The following is a 17,731-nucleotide window of genomic DNA, read 5'->3' on the forward strand; positions in this document are numbered from 1 at the left end:
AAATTTATTTCTTTTCAGATTACATCTCATTGGCCAAGTAATCTGCATTTCTATGTTTCTAGTCATAATAACACTTGAACACTGCACCAGTAGCTAAGACAAAATGAACAGATGTATAGGTTGTATCACTGGACGAGAGTCACATCAAGCATCACAAATCCCTTAATGTCTGAAAAATGGTTGGAAACCAAGTCCACCTGAAGCTGTCTTGTGCCACTCTTGTAGGGAATGATCTCAAACTCAATTGTTGAGGACTCCATGGGGGCCATTTGTGCCACACTGAAAGAGAGAATGTGTTTGTAAGTTCAAGCAGCAGAGAAATGCTTGTCATGTATTCTTCACAGTTCCCAAATGTAAGACAGCATGAAAAGGAAATGTCAGTGTACTTTACTGGTGTGGTTTTATGCTCCACAGATGGACATAGCCTACCATGTTTACAGCCCCCTCAATACTAGACTTGAATTTCATGTGCAGTGTAAGTGAAATCTCAGTAATTAACATCATTATCCACCTTCTCCTATCTGTCTTTTTCTTTTTCCTCTCAGTTTCTTGGTGCTAACTCCGTCAACGTACATATTTTGGAGATTTTAAAAATGTTTCCAAAATAATAACCATAAACGAGATGGGAGAACAATTTCTTATCAGTATGATATCAGTGGATGCATTCAAATATTTCATTATGGTATATGTCCTGGCTGTTTAGTAATTTAGTATTTGATGAAAAAATGATACCATCACTTTTCCTCTCATCCTTCAAAGTTTTTTTTTTGTTTTTTTTTTTCATTTTTCAGACTACAAAAAGTTGTTTTGAAATTTTTGCCCTTTATGTAATCCAGTCACTAACTACAGTAGTCCAACTTATACACGAATTAGAAGCAGGCCATCTCTCCACTCCTGGACCATTCTGTAAATCAAAGTTTGGTAGAAGAGGTACAAAATATTCCAACTAGATACGGAGAGTGCTAGCATGATGATATTTTGTCCAAGCTTACTGCAAACAAAAGTCATGGGTTGACAGAAGCTTTTTAAAAACACAACTTGTATTCTAGATTTCTCACCAAAGTGAATGAGTTATTAGCCAGACATGATTTACATACTTGATTTGGAGCTGTTCTTTGAGCAAGCCACTACCTTCTGCTCTCAGCACACAGTCTGTCACCGTTTCAGACAGTGGGTTGGTAAATGTGACCTGCACATTAGCAGCCTTGTGTACCACTGTTGGACCAATGACCTACAGAGAGAAAACATTCTGCTCAGTCACAGCATTAGTCACACTTCTTTGTCATGGTTTTCTCTTTTCATTTGTATTGCAAACTGCGTATCTTCTTAGGATCTCCTAGATAGGGAGGAGTCAGGGATTAATCCATGTATCCATGTATTTTCAGGCACCAGTGCAGAGCTTGACTCAGCCTTCCAGCATGGCTGAGGAACAACAACCTACTGTAGAATCTACCGTTCAGTCCTTTTTAACTAGGCCAGAGTATGGTGTTACGTATTATGTAGTGTATAATACTTATGAAGAGTGATAACAGAATAAGAATACAAGTATTAACTTGGCAAATATGGCTAACTACTATAGGCAGCTTAGGTGAAATTAGGTTTAGTTAGGCTAAATGGTTTAGGTTTAGGATTAGAAAACATGAGAGGTGTGACGGAGGTGGGTTGTGGCATCTCAGACAATAGAATTAGAATGTGAAATAGCAAATAAATGTATTCATTACCTTATTCTGACTGAGATAACATAGAATTGGCATATCTGGTTATCTTCATAGGTAATAATAGTGTTAATTAACATAATGGAGAAGTCCAGCACCCAAATTGCATTTGTCTGTCATTGAGTGTATGTTTATATACAGAGGTTTAAATCAATAGAAATACAAAACCTTTTTGAACCTTGGTCACTAAATTGAAGTAATTTAATTCAAGTGTCTGTCCTGGAGCAACAAGATCAAATCACCCTAACATATGATTTCATTTTGCATATCCCTTCTCATGAGGAGTAGATGGTGTGAAGGATTCTGGTTGCTTCTTCTCAACATGTCTCTCTAGAAACACAGAGGAGACTAGATTTTACCTTGATGGTGAGAAAAGGATCCTGAAGTAGAATATCCTTCTCCATTAGAAGTGAGTTTCCCTGTCTGACTTCACAGAGAGCGGTCACTAGGATCTTCCTGTCATCCATCAGAGCATTTTTATACTGGGAGTAGGAGATCTTGAATGGAATTTCTTTCACTGGAATGCAAATAGAAGCAGAAATTTCCCCTTTTACTTTCTGTGTCTAAGTACCAAGTATCTTTAATATACCTACATTTTAGGGAGAAACAACAGTATCACCCTGGGACTGTACATTTGTGGATGTTGGAAGCTTGTAGACTGGAATGACGCTCATAGGTGACTTCTACTTACATTCACATCAAGCACTAAATGATCAGGTACAGGTCGGTAGTTGGACAGATCTGAGGATGGATATTTGTGTCAACCCCTGCTGGTGGTTTTCTCATGAATCTGAAGCTGGGAATTTCATGTTCCGTCCTTGCAAAGGAGGCAGAATTGAAAAGATGGCCTGGTTTAAATGCCCTTTCAGATGCAGCTGTTTAGCCCCTTCCTGAAAGAGGGTGCGCATTTGATATGTGTGCCACTGAGGAAGGCAATGGTTCTCAGTACACTGAGAAAAAATCCTCATCTACTGCTGGAGTAGTGAAAAGAATTATATATCTTGGATTGGTTTGGGAGGGTAGTCCCATTCATCTGTACTACAACTCATTTTTCAGTATTGTCCATATAAGAGCAGAGCAAAAGGCCTGCATCTGTGGATAATGTAGCTGTCAGTGCAATTTGTAGTTACTGTCCTACTGCTGCAAAAGAAATACATATATTTCTTCTATTACTTTATCTCTGTACTTTGCCTATGGGGAGCTGGTAGCTGAGTAGTCTCTGGTGTATCTCCTAGTTGTTTCCTCTTCGCAAAAAATGTCACAATGTAGAACTAAAAGTGGCTAATAGAACTAATAGAGTCAGACAAAGGGTCACCCAGGTCAGTATCCTTCTTGACAGTGTCTAAAAGCAAATGCTTAAGACAGGGCAAGTATGTATTTTTCTCTTTTCCCAAATAGCCTTAACCTCCAACCATTTGTAGGTCGTGCACTGCTTGAGCCATTCATGATGTCTGTGATCTGGCCACAAACTAGAGCTATATCTTGTCTTGAGCTGTAATAAAATTAAAATTACCTTCTTCAGATCCAAGTTGAATAGACCTAGACCATTGCAAAATCTCTGTCTTTGGTTTTCTTGTGTAGAGAACAGCTGAAGCACTCAGTTTAACCTTTATGGTCTTGAAATCTGTGATCAAGTTCCTCAGTGACAAGGTAAGGAGGATATCCTGGCCAATTACAGGAGATGCATCCAGGTTCAGCTTCCCTGAGACAGTAGGTTTTCCTGTGGGCACTGTCATATTTTGTCTCCATGCTACTGAAAATCGTCTTCTACGTCTTGTAACTTTGGTTCTTCTTCCAGTGCTGCTCACACCGAGCAGCTTCAGTGCTTTTTTGTATACCTGCCTTTCTTTCAAGGATCCTGCTTTAAAAGATAACATGGTTAAGAGATCTCATACATACTGGACATAGTGCAATCATGCCAAAATTGCTCTCAGTAAATGCAGTTTGGGAAAGCTGAGGAGGGCAAAAATATATGAGAGGAAAAAGTGAAGCCTTACCTAAAGGCTAAATTTGACAAAAAAGCAAATGAATATACCTGGCCACAAAGGCTGGAAAGTAAAACTTGGCCGTTAGCTTTAGCTGGTTGTTCATGGATGCCTGTTAGAATCTGTTAGCAGTAGAAAACTCCTGGGAGATCTCACTTCTCCTGCATAAGCTGGGTCAATTGCCATCTCCTCTGAAAGCAACACTGAAAAAATCCTTCCTTTTGCAGAAACTCTGCCCACATAACTCTCCAGAAAGACTGTTACTGCATGTCATGACAGAAATATTCTCACCACCTGATCAGGACTGCTGGGACAGAATGTTTTGCATGAGTAGCTTTGACTGTGTATTAAATAAATCAGTATTTCATCAAGGGCCATAACATATATATTTAATCACTATCTTCTGACAATGAGTCCTGAGCCATTGAAAATTCACACTTTTTCAAAAGAAGCAAAGAAATTAAGTCAGTGTCCAATCCAACAAAAGCCTAAATCCTTTTAACTTCTGACCATTGATGGCAAAGACACCTGTAACAAAGAATTTACCTTCTGGATATTTGTAATTATCAGTGACATCCACCCGGGAGTTGGTGCCCACTGCTTTGGTGCTGATAAATTTTCCAATCTTCCTAGTATTGGAGTAAATTCTCTCTTTTCTTTTGTTGCTATAGTGAATCCAAGTAACACAGTCAGCATTCACTGCTGCAAACACAAATGAACTGTCATAATCCAGGTTCACATCCCCTTCCTTAATGGCTTTGGTGGAGGCAGGGCCACACTGAAATATGCCTGTATTAAGGAGAGAGAAGTTAAATGACTACTTATTGTGAAAGATCAGGTGCAGTCCACAAATCCTCATGCTGACAGAAAAAGGTAGTCACTCTAAAGACATGTTTGGATAAAGTCCGTTGTTTCTGGGTCTGTACATTATGGTACAATGTGTCCAGAAATTCCACATACATTTTCTAGCAAAAGGTATCAGCACAGAGGAGGCTGTAAGGCTAAAAAGGTGTAGCTAACACTTTCTGTGATGTGTGCTGTGTGAATTCTTCTAATCCTCCAAAGCTTGCAGGGCTGTACGCTAACTTGTCAAATGAAAGGTGAGGAGAGGATGGGAGCTGTGTCTGAAGTACAGTCAGACTTATGAGATGTGAGTCATCATGCCGCATGTGCATTCAGAAGAAACAAGAAGTTAAATTTGGTAATCTGAGGAGTGGGGAATAAGAGGCAGCTTACCTGGCATTTGGAAGGTTTTAAATGGCTAAATGAATTAATCTTTTGATGGGGCTCATCAGATAAGATCAGTAAATTTATATCTGTATTAGCAAATAAAACCAAAGCCAGAGTGTGAGCCCAGGTGGTCATCCACACTGTTTACTTGCTAGCAAGATTCTTAGTAATTTTTTTTTTTTCCCCTTGCTAGTGTTTCCAGTAGGCTGTGCTGTATTTTTGGTTGGTTGGTTGGTATGGGAGGGAGAGTTCAGTGCTGTGAACAAAAGCCATTCTATATCACTTGGTTTCAGAACCAGAGAACAATTTGTGGCCCTTATTATGTAGTTTTGTACTTATATTCTATGTTGTTGCATGTCACAGGAACACCATATGAATTACCTTCCTATCCATTCCAGTGTGTCCTATAAAATATAGGCTAGGGTCATATGGCATATTTTCTTTTCTGTTGTAAAATCCTTGGTTCAACCCTGTTACTCTAAAACCCTGTAAGCTCTGAAATTTTTACTTAGCACCTTACTAGATGGATTTTTAATTCGTTTTGCTGCTAAATCTGTCCAATGCAAGCCAGCAAATATCTAATGCCAGCAGTGTGCTCTTGCAGCAAGGAAGGCAAACAACATCTGTGACCATATGAGGAAGTGCATTGCCTGCAGGTCAAGGAAGGCAGTCCTACCCCTCTAGTGATCTATCGGTGAGACCAATTCTAGAGTGCTGTGTCTAGTTCTGGGTTCCCCAGTACAATAAATACATGGACATAAGGGAGGAAGTCCTGCAAAGGGCCACACAAATGATTAAGGGACGAGAACAGTGACTGTTCAGCCTGAAGAAACTGGGCAGAATCTTGTCGATGTGTTTAAAAATATGGTGGGAAGGTATAAAGATATCAGAATCAGACTCTCCTTAGTGATACCCAGTGAAAGCACAAGGGTGAAAATTGAAACACAGAAGATTCCATTTAAACATAAGAAAAAACCTGTTTTATTATGTGGGTGGTCAAACACTGGAGCGGTTTGCCAGAGAGGTTGTGGAGTCTTCATCCTTAGAAACATTTAAAACCCAACTGGACGTGTTCCTGAGAAACCTGCTATGATTAACTGTGCACAGAGCAGAGTGTTGGAGTAATCGTTCACCAGAAATCCTTTCTAACCTTAGTTATTTTGCATCATTTTATGAATTTGTGTAATATTTGGAGCTAAGGCAAGCAAGGGTGAGATGAATGAACTTAAGCACTTGTTTTTGTGTTGGCAGAGGATCAGAAAAAGTAAGATTTTGAATGCTGGCAGGAATCCGGAGGCTGACAGAAAGGTTATCCTGCAATTCTAGTAGCAATGTTTAGGAGTAACAATATCTACATCTTTTTATATTTACAGCAGTGTTACCTTTGCTTACTTCCTGTGGTGTTGCATCCAAAACCTGCCATCCATCATAAAAGGAGCCAAGATCTCTTCTAATAAACCAGCTTTCATTCCAGACGTGGAAATTCCTGTAAGGGAAGAAGAATAGGAAATCTCAGATTAATACAATTAATTCTGTGTTGAAAGACTTGGTACATTTGTGGTGCAATGCAAGAAATAACCCTAATGGAGTGAATGATAACTCCTCTGTAGAGAGACCAACTGCTGCCTCCTTTCTTGAGTACTTCATTTCCCCTTTTTTCCTGTTTTCTGGGTTGAGATCTCTTAGAAATACTGGGATGTTACATTAAAAAAAAAAAGTTAAAAATATATTTATTGCAGAGTCAATTATTCAGATCTGTGTCACTCTTGTCCAAACAAACAGTTAATCTCTTTCTTTAACTTTCCTTTAGAAAAATTAAAGTTGTCATACAGTAGAGACAAAATTAGAAGTTATATTTTCAAATTGTGTGTTGAATAACAATAGCACCAAATATCTCCACTAGTAATTCTTCAGAATGGTGAAACCAACTACACTTTGCATTTCTGAACGCTCTGTTCTGTTGATTATTTTGGTATGGGGTTTTATATCTTTGGGAGTATGAGGTAGGTTTTCAGGAGTGTAATGAATGTAATTCTACATCTTGCAATTAGAAGAAAATATAATGGAAGAAATATTAAGAAAAAAATAATATTTACCACACACTGTCTTCAGTCAAGTGCAGGGTCTTTCCAGAAATGTCAATGTATTTATCAATACTCAGGTTTATATTCCTATCATGGGCAGAGTTAAAGTTTGTAATAACACGGGTAGGTATTCCCAAGGATCTCAGAACTGCAATATAGAATACCAGAAAAGTTCTGTAAACCTATTTTACAGACATTTAGAAAGTATTCCTCCATTTTTCTTGGTAAAGCAGTCTCCTGTATATGCTTTTAGTGGGGAAAGAAACCCTCAGATACGGTACAAGGATGTCACATAGTCATTGTACACAATTGTTTAGAAGACAGTTCCACGCTCACTTGACACTGTTAGCTGCCGTGTTCTTTTTAAGATTTAAATTCACACATTTATTTTAATCTTTAATTCTTCATCTTGTTCTCTCCCCCATTCTCTCCCTGTATTTCTTTCTCTTCTACCTGCTTCTTTTTCCTCTCTGAGACATCTCTCAATTGCATTGTTTTTCCTTTGTGTTTTCCTCGAAGTGACTCTTGTCTCCGAGTGGAAACTGCTAGGATGAAATGCTTTTCCTCTCTTGCAGCTCCTTTTACAAGCCCTAAGCATTGCAAATCATTTTTGTGTCCATTAGGCTAGACAAAACAGTAGAGAACTGCCAGGAGCCACACTTAAAAGAGCACTGTTTTTCTTTGATTTCTAGGTATGAAATATGAAACCTCATTCGTTTCTAGAGCCCAGCCTGGTAGACAGCTTCCCACCTTATGTGCTGACTGGTAATACTGGGCTGCCATACGACAATCTATGCCTGTATAAAAATGGAAGAAAAAGCCTTCATGCATATGTAGCAGAGGCTCTTCACTCTCTCCATCAAAGCTGCAGCAGCTTCAACAATAACATCACAAAGTTAAAACTACAGAAATTCTAGTAAGCTTTCTTTCTGATAGCATTCTCCCTTTAATGTATACCTGTGCACATTACTCCTGCAAAGACCCAGCATTGGCCATACCGGACGGGTTTGTATCTCCTTCTGTACCATTTTCGAAGAATGGTCACGCTTCCACTCCAGTGCAAGGGGTTGGTTCCTGAACAGTACTTTCCATTCCACTTCCCTTCCACTACTCCCTTTTCATCATTGCTGTTAACCTGAAAAAAAATCCCTCTCATGAGAGAATTACAATATTTACAGTAAAAGGGAGAGAGGGAAACGGACAGAATCATAGAATTTTAATATCCTGCTAATTGTCATATAGTGTCATCTACAGAAAAGAGTAAGTTGTTTTTTAATGATTTTTTTTCTTCGGTATTCCTACTTTCAGTAATTTTGTACATCTAAGTAGAGTTACTTAGTTCATATTGAAATTGAAATTCCCAAAATCAAGTGCTGCCTAAAAGGGTGAAAAAGATCATGTCTGTAAAGGATCAGCCTCAGATAAGGAATGTGAAAAGGCATGTATTATTTATAGAATGAAAAATTTTTAATTTGCCTGGTTATGCATTTGTAGGTGTGTGAAGATAGGGAGTTTTTGTGGAGAGATGTAACTATTTATTGAAGGAAATGCATCCAGGCCTCATTGAACGAACTCCCATGAAGTGAAGAATACTAAATTAACACATTAAATGCAGCCATACCAATACTAGTTTCGCAAAATATTTCATGCTGCTTTTGGTATTTGAAAAACAGAGCATATGATTTCAGAGTGGACATATACTTTCTAAATGAGTGAAAAGATCTAACAGCCTGAAAGGTCTTGGAAACATTCTTCATTCCTTCAGTTATGAGCAAACTTTTGGGAAGAAGGTAAATTAAACTTTTTGGGGCATTTTTTCTTGAGAATAAAACTCTGTTTTACCTCTTTTCTACCTATTTTTGCAGAAAAAAAAAAATACAGCACATTCTATAAAACATTAAGTATTGTGTTTTTTGTTAGTGCAGCTGTAACTAATTGATCACTTTACCATAGCACTAATAACCCTGCTCACATAGATGGGATTGTTTCTGTTGGATACATCAATGGATGGATCTTTGCGGTGGTTCAAGCTTCGATCCAATATAGCCAGAGAAATATCAAGGATATCCTCTTCGAACTGAAATCAAAACAAGCAATAGTATTAAAGGTTAATTTTATAATTAAAACCAAGGATTAATTCCATAGCATTTTTCCTTCTCTAAGCACAATGGGATGATGGTAATATAAGATTTTTCTGTACTGTTAAAGAAAATAGGGACAAGAAGAAACCAAAAGCACTAGAGTAATGACTCTCCATAGTATTTAATAACAGGCATGTTTACAAGCATGATTTGGGACCATAGCAACCAGCATTCATGAAGACATTGCCCAGGTACGGCCTGGTGGCACAGACAAGACCACTTCAGGACTGGCTCGGCAGGCTTCACATCCTCCCGCATGCTGTCATGTCCCAGAAGGTCCCCTCCCCTTCATGGTACAAAAACCTCACTCTGCCTTCACCTTATATCAGATAATCTGAGCAGAGGGGGAAAAAATAATAATAATAAACAATATTAAAAAAAATAAAAATAAAATAAAAAAAATAAATTACTATGCATTAGAGTCACAGAGACACTGTGTTAAGCCCAGAAAAAAAACAGGGTGAAGTGTTATGCAATATGAATGTGGTCAGGCAAGGATGCCACCTGACCTCAGAGACAGAAAGCAAATTTGGCCTTGATTCATTAATTAGTATAAAAGCAGCCACATTGATTAGGAGGGTAAATAGTACTGTCTGTGCAACTGTTGGTGCAGTTTTAAGTCATGAAGCATTCATTAATGGTTTTGACTGGCCTCACAAATTGCGGGATAACTGTGTGACTACAAATGGGCTGTAGTTACGACAATATTCATAGCAGATGCATTTAGAAGGCCAAGGCGATATTTTAGAATTCCAACTTGAGTTGTTTCAATTGAGTATATTTGGGCTATCCTTTCTGTATATTCTGACCCATTATTGGACCAACTATGTAAATATTTAGATGTACCAGCCTTGCAATAACTAGAAGTTACTACTGGAATGGCTTCCTTTGCCCTTCACAGGGGACAAGAAAGAAGTAGAATTTCACCACTTTGTGTAATAAAAAACAAAAACAAAAACACCACACAGACACACACACACACAAAAGCAACCAACTAGCCAATGAGAACAAAACTGACCAAAAACTAAAATTAAAATTGTGCTTTCTTTCTTTTATTTCTTTTATTAGTGTATGCCAGACAGGGGAAATGATCCTAATGCTGCTGCAATGTATCGATAACTGATAAGTGTACTAGCAAGAAAATAAAAAATGAAAGAGAATAATGAACTCTTAGACTATGATATAATGACTCTCTCCCCTCAAGACCCTCATCCACCCACTGGTCTTATTTTCTTGTTTTCTTTGTTTACCTGTCCATAATTCCAAGCTTCTTGCTGAATATATTTTTCCACTCCATGAAATATGATTCCACTATCATTCAGAACATACTCCTGTCGGTCCTTTTCATTAGCCATATAGACATCATCATCTAGAAGCAGAATGAGAAATGGTAGCTGAAAGGATTGCTGTTTTTCTCTAACTGAAAATCTCACTTCAAGGGGACTTCTGGGGAACAGGTGAGGCTATACCCCTGTAATCATTTACAGAGTGCATAAAATTAGCATGAAGTTCCTTTGAGGGGAACAGAGTATACTCCTGTCCCTTTGCAGCTTCCCTGATCACAGTGTGTGTCTTACTAGTAGACAGTGAGTCACAAGTGAATGCAGTATCAGAGGAAAAAATTATAGAATAAATATTTGAAGTAATACCTTCCTCTAATTTCTCACTCAGTGAGCAAGAGGCTGCATTGGAGCACTGAAGAAGGATCAAAAGCAACATCTCCGATGTTGAGGAAAAACATCATAATGCAGCTGTCACTGTCAGGTACATGCTTTATTGCGGCACCCAGATTTCCTGACTGATACAATAAGTTACCTGAAGGACATAAAACATTAAAACATACTTGGACACCAGGGATTGAAGAGTAACACAAAATGGCCCAGGAGCACTGATGAGAACTTGTTCCCAGAATCAATCTGGAGTTTGAGTTTGTATCGTCCAATGACAGCATTGGCAGGGCTGACTATCGTGAAGTTCATGCAGCCATGCTCACTGTGCTCTTGAGTTGCACTCCAGCCACTGGCACCTTCATCAGAAAGGTTAAATATGACCTTGGTCTGCTGTGACTCTGCTGGAGATGGTCCTGCCAGAGGGAACAGGAGACAGCAATTCTGAATGACAGCTGTGTGTGACAAGCCAGGGTCAGTGATGATCTCAATTACTACATTGAAGGATTATGGTTTATCCACCACATGCTCATTCAATGTAAAGTAGCTGCACTCCAATCCATAGAATCACACTATGCAGCCCTCTGTGTTAAATGCATGACCTAATAAAGGCAAGTAGTCCCACAGTCACTTGAGACAAGTGAAGAAGCAAGCCTTGTCCTGAAAACCTGATGGTTGAAAGCTACATAGGCAGGATGCACCACACACTATAATATGTGTTTCACTAGGTTAATAGCTGCCTGGAGAAATTTTTGGAGACAGCTTTTTGGAAGATACAGTTGGGAGTCTTAGCAAATGGGTCATGTGGGCTTTTCCAGGAATAGAACAGGTGCAATAGGGCATCAGGTGAGAAGACAAATATATAATGAAGGCCTTTGAGGGGGGTAGAGCTGTAGAAAGTTTAGGGCTCAAAAGATAGAGACAACTTGCAGTATTGCAGGTATCTCTTTAGGAGTAGAGATATGGTAGGGGTTTTGCTTTGTTTTATTTTTAATGAGGATGGCCCATACCTTTCCAGTAAGTATTACCTTAACTGTCTGTTGCTTTAAGATATAGACTAAGGTTTAAAATGGGGACTCCTAGGCCTAAAATAATAGTGAATCCTGAATGAAAGAACAAGGCTTAATAAACACACAGGAAGCTGTAGTGTTTTGAGCTGGAATTACCTGTGCTTGCAATAAATGTGAAGTTGTCCCAAGGCTGTACTGTTGTTCGGAAGTTTAGGCTGATGGTGAAGGCCTGTCCTCTTCTCAAGATTACTTCTGTGCTGCTGTAATCAGATGTGTGATGTGCTGCTTTATTTAGCTTGGATTGCCAATTGATGTTTGCTATTTTCAGGGCTAGAAAGATGCAAGGCAAGTTAATTGAAAACACTGTTCCTTTAAACGTATACAACTTGTCAGCTTGTCTAATATAATCATTTTGTTATAGCTGGAGTTATATCCTTTTAGGAAAACAGATAAATCCATGCTGTTATTAAAAAAAAAAAAAAAGCAACAATAAACAAGCTAGAAGAACAGCTAAAATATCCCTTCTGCAGGCATCTTTTAGAGACAGAAAAAAAAAAAAAACACCCAGATAATTCATCTTTCATTTAAGAAACAAACAACTGTTGTATTGAAATAAGAATTTTCAGAATCTGAAGACAACGTTCTATTCTATATACTCCTTTTCCATGGGGATCTCTAGTTCCTACAATGCTGTATGGATGTAAAAGGAATATTAAAACTCTCATAAGCAAGTGCATGGGTGATCTTGCAAACAGTGTAGGATAGATGATGAATAGAAGGCTAGTGTTATCATTGTCAAGCTTGCACATTGTTTTGTCATGTGTATTGTATCTCAGTTAATTTATAGACTTGTTGCTTGCAGCTGGATGTTATTTCACGCTCTGTTGGAAAAAAGATAGCCACCAGAACAGATGGTAGGATTAGAAGCTGCATATTCTGAGGCAGTGCTGTGGGCTGCTCAATCATATTGTTATCCACTGTATTGAAAATAGGATACTGAAGCATAGATTACAAAAGCTTTCCACCTTTCTCATTCACTGAATACTAGGAATAATAATAAAAAACACAAACATTAAAAAAAAAAAAAAGTAGATCCTTCTAAGAAGATAATGTGTTCAAGAAGTGCCCTCTCCCCAGTATGATATTCCAGAGGAATTTCACTTGAAATTTTCCTGCTGAGACTAGAATGTGTTAACCCTTTGCAGACTAATGGTGCTGAAATCAATGCTTCTATTTCATTGAACTGAGATACAGAACTTAGTTTAGCACCACCTTGTGTCACTTGGAAAGAAATTCATATTTTACAGCCCAGGAAGCCAATCATATCTTGTCCCGCATCAAAAGAAGCATGGTCCATGGGTCAAGGGAGGTGATTCTTCTTTTCTACTCCACTCTTGTGAGACCCCCACCTGTAGTACTGCATCCAGCTTTAAGGTGTCCAGCATAAGACATGGACCTATTAGAGCAGGGTCCAGAGGAGGGTCATGAAAATGACCAGAGGGCTGGAGCACCTCTCCTACATGCTCAAAGAGGTGGGAGTATTTAGCCCAGAGAAGAAAAGTCTCTGGGGAGACCTTACTGCAACCTTCCAAAACTTGAAGTGGGCATACGAGAAAGATGAAGACCCCTTATCATGGAGCATAATGATAGAACAAGGAGTAATGGTTTAAAACTAAAAGAATGTAGATTTAGTTTAGATATTAGAAAGAAATTCTTTACTGGTGGTGAGGTACTGGAACAGGTTGCCCAGAGAAGTTTTGAAGGTCCCCTCCCTGGATGTGTTCAAGAGCAGGGTTGGGCATTGTGATCTAGTGGAAGGTGTCCCTGGCAATGGCAGGGGGTTGGAACTAGATGACCTTTTAAGGTCCCTTCCAACCCAAACTGTTGTGTGATCTGTAGAAACAGGTAGGGTTCTACTACAGAAATGGGGGGACCCAAATTTTCTGCTATGTTTGCACCAGAGTTATATTCTGTGACGCTTTGATATAGTCATACATATATATATATAATTAAAAATAAATAAATAAAAAATGAATGTACACATGCAGTCCTAAGTCTGTAGTAAGGGCCTGGAGCAAGTTTATTTACCATAGTCTATGAGCACAGATATATCTGAGTATTTTCAGTTAAATGAAGGGGTTTGTCTCTGAAAAAGTCACCTCGAAAAAAAGAATTCCATCGATAGGAATGTAACATTTGAGTCATATAAAATGTCTAGGAAGCTTCTCATTTGCATCACTACTTTATTTTCCTGGTTTAAATATGTTTAATTGAAAAGAACCTACAGCAAACAATAATCCTACCATCAAGTCCTCTAATTTAGGAGTGAATTAGAGCATGTTTCTGAAGAGCACTTAGGCTCAGTGTTTGGAAAGAAGTTAGTCTTGCAAAACTTAAACCTTTTATATCTTACCGCTGTGTATTCTAAACCGTACAAGTTAAATGCCTAGACTCTTCACAGATTATTTGAGAGCAAGGTTTATAAGACTGCTGAACTTGGGACCTATGTAAGCTGTCCAGGATTCATATGCAAGAAAAAGAGGTAGATCTTAGAGATCTACATTATGCAGTGACAAAAAAATGTAGCAAATATACAAAAAATGTAGCATACGTACACTTAATAACAGTTGAGTCATAGTCTTGAGGATACTAGTGGGGCCTAATAAATTTTGGAAGATTTTCAGAGTGGAATGTCATAAATAAAGATAAGGTGTACAGCAGAGTAAGAGATAACACATGAAGAAGGCTTACCTCTAAGAATTTACTGCATTAGTATTTTGGCATGCCTTGAAAAGTTAATGGTTTCAGAGGTATTCCTAGTGAATATGTCCAGGAGATTAGTAATAAATATATATATAAAATAATGGCCTCTATATGTGACAAAATCACTCTAAAACCTAATACTAGTCTTTGTCCATGTATACTTCAAATTTCTACTTATTTTGGTTTTTGTTAGTTTTCAATTTTAATATTCTAATATATTTTTCTGACTCAGTATATTTTTTTTGGAAAAGCATATTTTCAATAATTCTGTCAATGTACAATTGGAAAAACTACTAAAAAAAAAAAGTAGTTTGGGAAAGTGATTATCCTCTAACGTATAGAGTTTGGGAGTATGCTCATAAGCAAGAGCCTGCAGAATTAAGCAACTGAAAATGCAGACCACTACGCACACAAGGTTCTTGTTTGCTAGCTCTGACAGAAAGCTGAAGCTATAACAGAAAAAAAATCCTAAAGACTAAATAGTAGATAGAGTGAGTGTGTGTGTGATATGACAGATCTATCTAACTAGAAAACTTTTCTGTCAGCATGGGAGTGAGTGCAAGTGTAAGGCAATACATAGATACTGGCACTGCACTTCAACCAAGGAACACACAGGCCAACACACCCACTTTGTCGAGGTGAATGTGGGAGTCCAGAGGCCATTGAAAGATCTTTCTGAAGCCATTTGTCAGTTTGGTGTTGGAAAAGGACTAAAGCCTGGGACTTCTGCATAGCAGTTTGATTCTCAAGTCACTAACCAACAAAGTTGCCTACATGGCAGCAAAAGCACTGTATAGAGCAGTTAATTGATATTAAAAAAAATAAAAATAAAAATTCTTATCTATTTTTCTGTTACATGAAAAAAATACATTCAAGACACATCATACCAATAATAATAAGCATAAGTGAATAGCATAACTAATAAATCTGTTCATTTGCCAAAAGAACAATGAGATGTAATTGGGCCTGTTCCCTCAGCAAATGTCACTTATCTGTATTGGAAGAGAGATGTCTGGAGGAATCAAGCTATATTTCTTTCTTCTTTTTTTTTTTTCTTTTTTTTTTTTTTTTTTTTTTTTAACTTACCTGCCATAAGGTTTCTTTCTTCTTTTCCACCCTTTTGTGTAGTTCAGGCTATGGCTAAAAAACTGCAATAACTTTCTGAATCCTCTTCCACCAGCATAGGTAATGAAAGGCTTAGGACTCAGACTCCATTAAATAAGCTAGAGTTTATATAAGCAGGGTGTGACTTGTGGTAGCTAGTTATTGTTGTTTTAGTAATATACTACAAAAGCATCTATTTAGGACTGATTTAATTGCACAATCTTGAATCTAATTATGACTATTTAAAATTGGTGAATCCCTGAGGAAATGTTATAAAGGGTATCCTTGTGTCTTAACTGCTAAGAGAGAAAAAATCCAAATTGGATCAAACAAATAAAAAGTCCTTAAGGAGACTAAAGAAACTTCATTTTGGATAGTGTAGTTTGTGTCAGTTTAGGTTTCTGGAGACTGCAAGAACAGAGGGCAGGTATAGACAAATACCCTATGCATATTCTACAACAAGTGTATATGGGATGTGGAGTAATCAGAATAGATTTGTAATTTGAGTGTTACTATAACTCAGTATCATCATGACTTTGCATGGCATAATCCTTTAAAAAAAAACAAATGAAAAACAGACCTGCCTGAAGATCTTTCACATAACTTCATGTAATTGATTCTTTCTTGAAAGCATACTGAGTTGTGATATTCTCATTAGCTGTTTCTGACATGATTACCTGTAATAGACATTTCTTATATAAGATACAATACATTCCACTGGGAGGGCATGGTTATACAGTCATTTGTGCATCAGGAGGTTCTATTACATACAGAGGAGTGTTTAGTGTCTGCCTTTGCTTTTAATCATTTTTGTTTATAATTTGCATTCATAATATATGTACATAATTTCTCTGTAGCTATTTGGCATGGCATCCTGAGCTGCACCCTGGAGGAAGCTACAGAGTTGTTTTTCAGGTGTAAGCCCTGCCCATTCTAATTACAGACACTCTTCTCCACCCTTCAAGCTCTCTCGTGCTCTCTCCTGCCTCATCTTGTGCCAGGTCTTATCTAGAAAAATTCCCTACCAATTTGTCCTGGCAGGATGTTGCACACCATTCTGAATTTTCATTGGACTGTGACTGAGGAGTAAGGGGGATAGAAGAAAAAAGGGTGATCCCTTATTTTCCTCACCTTAACACTTCTACATTTTATATTTTGTCTCTGTAGCTGTTTCGTGTTTTGTTTCCAATTTCATATAAAGGTTGCATGCAACCAGAAAGGCAAGTTAGTTACCTGCTGCTTAAATTTATTTTAGAAAGGGACTCTAGAGTTTTCTTACAGTTTGTGTAATTTTTTCAGTAAGAATTTTTAGTAGTGTCCAGATGTGTCAGACCCGAAACACCATCGTTTGTCAGACACCAGATATCCATGTCTACCTCCTACCAGCTCTGTGGCTCAGAATTTTGGCATTATTAATTCTGCTTTAAACATTTTATAAGCAAGAGAACAAATTTAAATTCTCAAGCTTGGCAGAGACTTTTCTACACCATTATTGCATCACACTCTAGTTCTAAAGTATGTCTAGATAGTTACTGTGCCCAGTTAGCCATTAGCTTTTACAGCTCTCCCTGGAGAGTCTACATTAGCTGCAGTAATATAGAAGTTCTGAGCCTCTTTGAAAGGGTGCTGTTGGTGACATCTGGTGCCTGGCATTGTTAGGATCAGGAACCCAGAAAAGGGCCATTTGTATGTGAACACTATGACAGAAATGTGAAGTGGGGGCTGTTCGTGAAGATGTTACATTTGGAAGATTTGATGGTAACTGTTCTTCGTTTCTAGCGATCTTACAGTAGAGGGCAAAAAAACATTAGTTAGCTTTTGTTGCTGGGCTTCTATATTAATGTCAGATTCTCCCTGTCTTGTGCGTGGCAATCTGTCACATTACTGATTAGGATATGTATGTATATAGGTTGTCTGCTCTGTTATAGGCCTATTCCTACAGACTAGACAAGTACTGTTTCATGGGTCTGAAAGATTACTTTTTTCAGTCTTTGTAGGCTTTTTTCCCCCCATTCACAAAGGTACAGGTGTC

At 38.0% G+C, this 17,731-nt stretch overlaps 1 protein-coding gene across 1 annotated transcript; it reads right to left on the reverse strand.

Moving 5' to 3' along the window:
• Positions 1-125: 125 nt before the first annotated feature.
• Positions 126-12,244, reverse strand: LOC137865679 (protein-glutamine gamma-glutamyltransferase 6-like; the record flags this gene model as incomplete). Its single annotated transcript, XM_068700941.1, has 12 exons — positions 126-279; positions 1,098-1,231; positions 2,075-2,232; positions 3,229-3,573; positions 4,247-4,489; positions 6,313-6,416; positions 7,027-7,162; positions 7,972-8,149; positions 8,963-9,091; positions 10,406-10,524; positions 10,999-11,238; positions 11,989-12,244. Coding segments are annotated over 12 exons (2,196 nt in total), but the record flags the coding sequence as incomplete, so codon positions are not given.
• Between the last annotated feature and the right edge of the window lie 5,487 nt (positions 12,245-17,731).

The sequence above is a fragment of the Anas acuta genome, chromosome 16 (genome assembly GCF_963932015.1).
Source record: "Anas acuta chromosome 16, bAnaAcu1.1, whole genome shotgun sequence".
In the NCBI taxonomy this organism is placed as follows: domain Eukaryota; kingdom Metazoa; phylum Chordata; class Aves; order Anseriformes; family Anatidae; genus Anas; species Anas acuta.